Raw genomic sequence first — 8,929 nt, forward strand, 5'->3', positions numbered from 1 at the left:
CACACTGCAGACACACAAACAGACTGAGTGCACACACTGCAGACACACAAACAGACTGAGTGCACACACTGCAGACACACAAACAGACAGAGTGTACACACTGCAGAACAGTTTACCTGCTGGTGTTGTCAAAGGCGGCTTTGATGGCCTGAAAACCGTCGGTGCTCTCCAGCCAGGCTTTGACTTCAGCAGCACGGCAGGCAGAGGGTAGCCTGACTACAGGGCCCCGAGTCATGCTGTCAGCCAAGATACGACTATGGGCTCCCCCACCCAGCTACACACACATATATATATGGTAAATATTAACACATGGTTCATAGTACTACTGGTTTTTCACACTGTAAAGTAACTGATAACACAAAAACTAACATATGTTTGATAATGTTTCACTGCATTGAGTCACTACTGGTAAACATCAAGTTCCAGAAAGGCTCAAATTTTAAATTTAAACATGAACACCAGTGAAATGTGAAACTGAGTAAAACCATTACAGGTTATACCAAACCAACTGATCTGTTGCGAGTCTGCTTAAAAACAAAAGGTTCACCAGTCTGATGAGTTCATAATTCTGTTCTTGGATTATATGTGGGGGACAAATGCACACGTATACATGTGCAGCCCTCAGTGTGCAACCATGTGTGTGAGAGCAGCGCATATCAAATAATACCAATGCTAGCTTTGATGCACTTTGATGTACTTTGTAACAAAGAAACAATAGACCACTGATGATAAAATATTTCAGGGTGAAAATTAATCAACAACATTATGCAGCAGCAAACACACTATGGTACAGATAAATAAAGGTACATGTACTACTGAGTGTTTCAGATACTGCGTTCATGCTGTAACTTGTCCTGCAGCACATACAGACTAGCAGTAACAACACTTGCAACACTCACTGCGATTGCTCGACAGCCGCGGTTGGTGCTGGCTACCAAGCAGCCTTCTGTAGTTGCCATGGGAACCTGGAACTGTTTCCCATCTAGAAGTAGTGGTCCAGCCACACCCACAGGTATGGGCACATAGCCAATCACGTTCTCACAGCAGGTGCCGACAACCTGGAAAACAAGGGCTATGTTTAAAAAAACTTACTGACATTTTATTTTAAAGCTAAGAATTGATGTTTTTACCAAAATAGTTTCTTAGAAAATTAATACTGTACTGGAAATTACCACTACATCCCAGTAAATAAGGTGAGAGGAAAGAATCTGAAAACTTTATTAATCTAGGAGGTAATTATTTGGTCACAGGTGCTTCAGGACAGTAACAACAGTAACTAACTAAAATAAATAACACAGATACAACAGAGCAGCTGTAATTATAAATGTCTCAGTATATTACACACAGCTAAATACATATACAGTAGCTCACACTGAGATGCCCCTCTCATTATACTGACTGTGTACTTTTCAGTATGTACAGTTATTGTAGTGTGTACGTGTGCTTCTCCTGTATGATGCAGTGCTCCATCATGTTGTCACCTGTATGACTGTAAATACACCTGAGGCTGGAAACACGTGTAAGCTTTCCTCCCACTGCTCTGTGGGTCAGGCTGCAATGTTCTGTGTTCATTAATGTTACAGTTATATTAATAATTATAAATGGTAGTTAATAATGATCAGTATAACTAGGCTCATATGGTCGGATGGTGCAGTTACAAATGTTTCTGTTTAAATAAAACTTCTGTTGAGATTTTTAACCTTCAATGACCTTTAACCTTTTGTTTGATCTTTTTGGTGCCTAATGTTCTCTTTATTTTAGCCAGCGCTTTGTGACTTCCTGTTTATCAAAATAAACTTTACTTTCTTAACAGGACTTTGCTATGATATGTGTGAACACAGTCATTAACAGTTGTGTGGTGATAGCTTATAACAAAGAATGTGTAACAGGTACAACACACTACTAAAGTCTTCCTCCTTTCCTTTCCCCATGGTAAGGCCCTTTGTTTGAAATGTTCAGGTAAGTTCGGAGCAGTTCAGGGACAAATTAGACAACAACAGAGGAGAACGCAGTTGTGTCTCACCTTCGAGTAGTCATAGTTTGTGTACGGTAAAGAGGAGAGCGCAGAGGAACAGGGAAGCTTGGTTGATAACATTTTTCTTCTAATTGCCACTCCTCGCTCTGCGGTCTCCATGATGGCTTCCAGTTTGTAGGCAGGGATGTGTTTAGAGCTGACCAGAAGCATCACCTCAGCATCACTCAGGAAACGAGGGCCCAGCTGCAACAACCGGACTCACTATCAGTTACATAGTCTGCACAGACCAGTCGCTGGGAATTTACTTTAAATACATGATAATAAATAATATACAGTAAGATAAAATAACTAAAAGACAGAGAAATAATTCTGAAATGACTTCATAAACATGTCATTTTTTCCCCACAACAAATAAACATTTTGGAAAACAGGTGTATGTCAGAGACAGTTTATTAAATGATGTCATCAGGTGTCAAGATCAGAAACAAACATCTTCACCTGTTAAATGTAGCCCACTGTTGGCATTGACACCATTTATAGTTTAGCATACATGCTGCTTATATAAATATTTCCACAGTCATAACTCAGCAGTAAATGCCGTGGACTACATGCATGCTGTGGTCAAACATCCACTAATTCACGGTCATGAATTTCATGGTAATTTGGTTTAATGTTACTTTGTAAGCTGCACGTCGACCAGATGATTCTGGCATAATTGGTAGAGCTCATTTAAAGTAGCTGCTGTGTGTATGAATACTTTTGACCCCGTATTTGTACTTTTACCACACAGAAATGACAGAAAATTCAAACTTGTGAACCCAATTCTTATTTTTGAAAATCTTTCCACATTGGAAAAAGAACAGTTCAAAGACATCGATGAAAGTCTGAGGTTACCATGGCATCCGTGACGAGTGTGTGTAAACTGCAGCTCTACAATCACTGCAGATCACATCTTTGTGCAGGTATTGTTTCTTTAAGTAGAGTTGATCATTTTAATTTGTGTACCAAACTGCAAATGAACGAGGTGGAGGTAGGCAGGGTCAGGCCTGTTAACTTTAAAGTGAAGGCAGTCCCATCTTGTAGCTGCAGTTAGCTGCTGTTACTAAATTATCGAAAGTTGAAACTTTTTGTGGGCTTGTCAGTCTTCCTGTGATAAAGCCGAACCATTTCAACTTAAAGGGAAACGGCATGTTTCAGCAGCATGAGTCAGAAAAGATGAGGAAGGACAAACATGTCAATGGCCTCCACCTGGAAACACTTCCTGTTTGGGGGCCATCCCCTCTTCTCCACATTAACACCGAAGCCGCTGAGGCCGACACCCTCGACTACCTAACTGATCAGGTCAGGAGTTTAACTGACTTGATTCTTTACTCTGATTAAAACGAGCTCCTTCATTACCAACAACATAACATGTTATGTTAGCATAAGTGTGTTCAAAGCTGCCCAACATAACGATCCTGAAGTCCAGCACATATATAACTGAGCTGCCTGAGCAGATATGTGTGGAAAATTATTATCATTCTTTAAACGATCACAACTGATGGCAACAGTTTTAATATCGCATGATTCAAAATAAAGAAAATGACTAAATGTTTGTGGAATGAGTTATCAGCTTTTGAAGACGGGCTTCAGCGATTTGCGTCTAATGACTGACCTTAGGGTTGTTGAGGATGGCCACACAGTCATTCAGGTCTCTGGGCTTTTGGGGGAGCGTGTTCTCCGTGCTCTCGGACTTGGATTCTTCTTCTTCTTCCCTCATTACAAAGAAGCTCCTTGGATGATGATCGTTGTCGGCAGCAGACAGGGGCCGGATAACCTCATCTAGGATAACAAAGTTGAATTTGATAACAAAGTGCTAACAGGGCCGTCTGTTTTACCACTATCACGAGACACACCTTTCTCCTCTTTATGGGCAGGTCCTGGAACAGCCATGGTGTGAGCAGGGGCGTGGCATCGTGACCTAACCAGATCCTCCCTGCAGCAGGGCTCGGATGGGGATGGAGGATTTAGGGTGTGGGTGGAAAGGGAGATGGCGTTCTTCAGTGACAGCGTAGATTCCATCTCAGCCTGTTCAAAGAAGATGTACTTGATAGCTAGCAGCAGGGCCAAGACAAGACAGATCATTTGCTCTATGTCCATAGTTATCATCCTGTAAGGTAAGATGGAGAGGAACATGTTTCACTTCAGAAAAGCACGACAACAGGAATGTCCAGGAAAACTCTGCAATTCCATTATAAACACAAAGCAGCCTTTTCCCTCACAGATGACCCTGACCATCTATCTCTCCATAGAACAGAGTTTTTGCCCTTTATGTCTCACATAGAAAGTGTCATACATTCAGCAGCTCAACAACATGTGCAATGCTACATGAGGCAGTAATCACAACTGTGCAAACGTTAAATTAAAACAACCTAAATTATTGCATCACCTCGTGAGGTAGAACTGCCAAAGAGGTTTATCCGGCTCAATTCTCCTGGGTGAGAAGTGGTCCAGCTCCATGCCAACCCCGAGCATGTCGACTGTAGAATTTATGGACAATGGTTCAGCAATCCAGCGGCTGTGAGCATGAACCATGACCAGGCCTAGAGACTGAACGTGGAGCAGAGAAACACATTACACACTTCTTCAAATAAAGACAAAGACACTAAGTAACGTGTTAGAAGTTTACCATGATCATTTTGACCCTCTGTGTTACAGGATTGGGTTTGTTGTCCTCCTCCTCCATTGCTCTGGACAAATGGTTGAGCTGCCAGATAGGATGGCCCCCCTGACTCTCGCGGGACAGCTGAAAGAACAAATAACAGGATCAATCAAAGAAACCCACACAAACATCAACATGTCAGACAAATGCAGGAAAGCTGTGCCCTTACCTCCAGCAACAGGGAAACACATGCTGGGAAGAAAGTCATGAACACAAAGTAGTTGGCCAAGACAGACATGCATCCAAAGCAGCACATGATTTCCAACTGCCTCACACCTGCAAGACACCAAACAGATATCTGATAATGCTCAACAACAAGTCACTGGTTATTATAACAGCAATGATAAACTCAGTATAGTGGCTAGCTTGGTGACCTGTGGGGGAAGAAACCACACCTGGCTGATGTCACTTCAGTCGATACTAATGTGCAGTCTTACACAACCTTTGATCTGATTACAAATGTAGTTATCTCCAAATGATTTCAAAAATAGAAGAAAACTTGTGACGCAATAATAATCAAACATGTGGGAAACTCAACTGGTGCTAAAGTGACCAGACATAAATACATGACAGCTTCCAGCAAGCTGTGAAAAAAGATGATTCAAACAGTGCTTACTTCACAGCAACATAAAAGCAGCTTCAGTTCACATGTAAAACAGTATGTTTGTATCAGTATCTGACATCGGTTCATGGAAACTGTGGAAAACAAGCTCAGGAACCAAGGAACTAACTAGCTGGTCTCTCCTAATGCGGACACCAAACAGCAGCACATACCTGACATGGTTCCCACTCCGATCACTAAGCATTCCACGAGAGCATCCAAAGTAAAGGCAGGTCCAAGTACTGCCATCCCATGAGCAATGTTATCCCTCACTTCATCCTGAAAACATATGAGTGATATATTAGTTTCTCAGCTGCTGTTGGGCTGTGGCACTAAAAACCAAATATAATAGTGCATACCTGAGAACTAGAGCTTAAGGCAAACTTGGCGAGAGCGCATGCTTTGGAGAGATCAATGAGAAGCAGAAAGAAGGGCAAAGCCTCACTGAAAGACAGGATCAAACTATTTATCGCAAGTTTCTGAAAGAGTTCCTGAAAAAAGGCCCATTTTATCAAGTGTGTCCTTACTTGAGGCCAGTGAGCTCCTTATCAAGAAAGTGAATGACAACTGTGCTGAATACAAAGCTGGAGAAGATGGTGAAAAGGCCAGCAATGCCTACAGGAAAAGCAGATGGAGTCAGGTCAAAGGGAAGAAAACGTCACTGACATGTCCTACAAATACATGACCACTGATAATGTACCTAAAATATATTTGGACCCCAGCTGTCTTAGGTTCTGGAACTGAAAGTAAATATAGACGATGGCGATACAACGTGTAATGGTGAGGATGATGACGTCACTGCTCAGAATTTCCTGCAATAATAAAAAAGAATAGAGCAGCGGTGAGGTCATCAACATCGACTAAAAATACAAACATACGTGTTGCACTACTTGTTATTATTGACACTGATCCTTTGCTCACCTCTGTTTTGGGGCAGTCAAAGTTCCAGCCACATATCTGATCATTCCCAGTAAACATGTTCATGGACATCATGCAGACAGTGAGGGTGACTGTGCCCACAATCACCTCCCAGGGGTGAGAGGCCACCACGAGGCCGTGGGCACGGAACACGCGGGTCAGCATGCTGCAGCGGGGCTACAACATAACACACGTAAACTGAAGAGCTTTCCGAGGATGTCCGATGACAATCTGACAATTTGAAATGGGATCGATTCGTTTAACTTTGATTTCTACAGCGTCAGGTCAAAAGCGCTTAATACGTTAAGATAACAGATAACCATAGAACTGATTACTGACAGGGTTAGGTTTTACACCACAGCTATTTTAAAGTGCTAAATTAGGGTTACCATATTTTGTTTTTCAAAAAAGAGGACACTTGGCTCAGTCATGAAGAGCTTTAATAACACAATAATACCACTTTGGGTGGCACCCTGGGGGGGGGGGCGCAGAGCCATGGTTTTCTATGGGGCTCCCACACAAATGCAAAGCACAGGATGAAGCATCGCCAAATACTAGAAAATATGGTAAAGCATATCTTGCCTTTGGCTTCACCTGCACAAGGGCCAAGGTAGGTCTCCCCGACAGAATTCCTTTCCCCTGGGTTGGGAGCAGCGCTGGGCTGTCCAAATCACGGACAAACAGTATCCCACATTCTTGATTTTTACTTCACAAACACTTCTTATAATGACTAACTACTCCTGACATTTTAGAGATGTTAGCTCCCCTGTGCAAATCAGGGACAAACAGTATCCCACAGCTGTCTATGTTTTTGAACCCATTTTGCACAGAGAGGCATTTTTAAAGCAATGTTGAATATTATCACAGGAAAAAAACAACTACACGTAAAATAATTACACCATGACGCCTCTGCCTTTCTAAATGCAGGGACAGTAACTGCGTGTGTATGTAAGCGTGTAAAACCTGCAGATAGATTAACAATAACAGTATTTTGTCTCTATCCGCGATTGTAGAAATTCATCTCATGTAAACAGTAACGTGGCGCACAGCGTGAAAAGAGGCACATACCTTTGACGTTGCATGACGAACTCTGTATTTCTCGTCCACACATAAATGCTAAAACTGAGTTTTCGAAAATCTCCAACCTGGCAGGAGTTTTAAAAAATTTCCGTTTTTGAAACGCCGTTTACGTGTGGACGAAAAATGTCATATAGGCTTTTACAAGTTTACAGTTTTGTTTTTTTGTTTTTTTACAAAAAAATAACTTAAAAGCCTCTGGAATTAAATAATGGTACAAAACTAAGGCCTCATCTGCATAAGAAAAATTACCAGTACTGGGCCGGTAAGAGGGAAATTTCTTTTGCAGTTCATCTGAAATGATGCACTTACGCTTTGGGATCTTCTAAACAACATTAGGCGCGTTGCTGCGCACCGTCTGTCCCGTCTGTGAGCGCAGAACAAGCGCTCACAAAGCAGCAGTTCGGGGATGACATCAAGCGCATGGGTCCTCTGTCGGACTATAGGAAAACCCGGACATTTTCATCAATCTCGAAAATCCCCACCGACGGCCCGGACAGAACGTGAAAAGTGGACATGTCCGGGGAAAAGAGGACGGGTGGTCACCCTAGCTAAATAAGAAACTTTATTTATACTATTTTAATAAGTCAATTACTTATATAAACCTGCAGGTTATTATTATTTTTCTATTAAAATGTCGTTGTGTGAGTGAGTGCGCGCAGACTGACTTACCTTGGTAAGAAGATGATTATGGAGGTCTGATTAACACAGCCCCGCCGTGCAGGAGATGTAAAGCTGCAGATTACACTGACTGAACGCGGATTCTGCACTTCACCTCCCAGTGTCACCACACCGATGGAACCATGGCACGCTATGGTGTCATGCAGCACTTCCACCTATCAGGTCAGTCTGACGCTTGGCTAGCGGCGTTTCCCCGCCCCGTTTCCTAGGCGACAGTAGTACTAGGGCATGGCCAAAGCTAAAACGACTAATCTCGCCACTATTACACACACCAGGCTGTATGTAAAGATCACAGCATGTTAGTTAGCTGTTAGACTTTAGAGTACCCCCTTTTATCTATTTTAAATAAATTTAAATATAATAAATAAAATACGTTTTAAATAACACATTCTAACCGCGATGTAGTACCAGTATAGCGGTGCCATTTGAATCCAACGGACTGGGGTTATGGAGCGACATTACAGTTTTTTCTGAATGCTTAAACCCTAACTGTGATTCTTATAGCACAATTTCTAAAACTATTAATACTTATAGCAAAACCACTCACCGAGTTTGCAAAACTAAAAGCACAAACACTGCTTTGCACTCAGTTTGCCATTTTGTAACACACACTGTGCAAACCTGTAGCTACAATCCACTGCACAGCACTCTTTTTGCAGAACTGTAAACACAACTCACGGCTTTACACTCAATTTCCAAATGATCAACACACTCCTAGCAAAACTATACACATTTATGGCCATTATTTACACTATTTTGCCAACTGTCTGGCACACTGTCACATGTGAAAACTTTTTTAGATAGTTAGTTCACTTTGCAATCAGCCTAAGCACTATAATACAGGTAAGCTCTGTGTGTGGAGTACAATGGAGGGAGCAGGAAGAGTGAGAAGTAGAGGAGGCCGAGGAAGAGGACGTGGAGGTGAAGAAGTAGGATGAAGAGGACAACAAGGACAAGGAGGAGCAAGAGGAGGACG

The 8,929-nt window shown here is 42.1% G+C and overlaps 1 protein-coding gene across 2 annotated transcripts in view; it reads right to left on the minus strand.

The window, feature by feature from the left end:
* hmgcra (3-hydroxy-3-methylglutaryl-CoA reductase a) overlaps nucleotides 1-8,091 on the minus strand; it is a 38,065-nt gene extending 29,974 nt beyond the window's left edge. Inside the window, exons 1-14 of one of the 2 annotated variants that reach the window (XM_031735307.2) lie at nucleotides 7,945-8,091; nucleotides 6,199-6,372; nucleotides 5,978-6,089; nucleotides 5,805-5,892; nucleotides 5,637-5,721; nucleotides 5,451-5,556; nucleotides 4,846-4,952; nucleotides 4,644-4,760; nucleotides 4,404-4,564; nucleotides 3,871-4,124; nucleotides 3,630-3,796; nucleotides 2,024-2,218; nucleotides 900-1,058; nucleotides 117-274 (exon numbers count right to left, since the gene is read on the minus strand). In XM_031735307.2, the coding sequence (XP_031591167.1) occupies nucleotides 117-274; nucleotides 900-1,058; nucleotides 2,024-2,218; nucleotides 3,630-3,796; nucleotides 3,871-4,124; nucleotides 4,404-4,564; nucleotides 4,644-4,760; nucleotides 4,846-4,952; nucleotides 5,451-5,556; nucleotides 5,637-5,721; nucleotides 5,805-5,892; nucleotides 5,978-6,089; nucleotides 6,199-6,360 (1,871 nt within the window). In that variant the 5' untranslated portion in view covers nucleotides 6,361-6,372; nucleotides 7,945-8,091. Of the gene's footprint in view, nucleotides 1-116; nucleotides 275-899; nucleotides 1,059-2,023; nucleotides 2,219-3,629; nucleotides 3,797-3,870; nucleotides 4,125-4,403; nucleotides 4,565-4,643; nucleotides 4,761-4,845; nucleotides 4,953-5,450; nucleotides 5,557-5,636; nucleotides 5,722-5,804; nucleotides 5,893-5,977; nucleotides 6,090-6,198; nucleotides 6,373-7,584; nucleotides 7,606-7,944 lie in introns of those variants that run through there. The other variant, XM_039620851.1, reaches the window with a different exon arrangement.
* Nucleotides 8,092-8,929: the final 838 nt, after the last annotated feature.

Source organism: Oreochromis aureus, linkage group 12, assembly GCF_013358895.1.
Source record: "Oreochromis aureus strain Israel breed Guangdong linkage group 12, ZZ_aureus, whole genome shotgun sequence".
Classification (NCBI taxonomy): domain Eukaryota; kingdom Metazoa; phylum Chordata; class Actinopteri; order Cichliformes; family Cichlidae; genus Oreochromis; species Oreochromis aureus.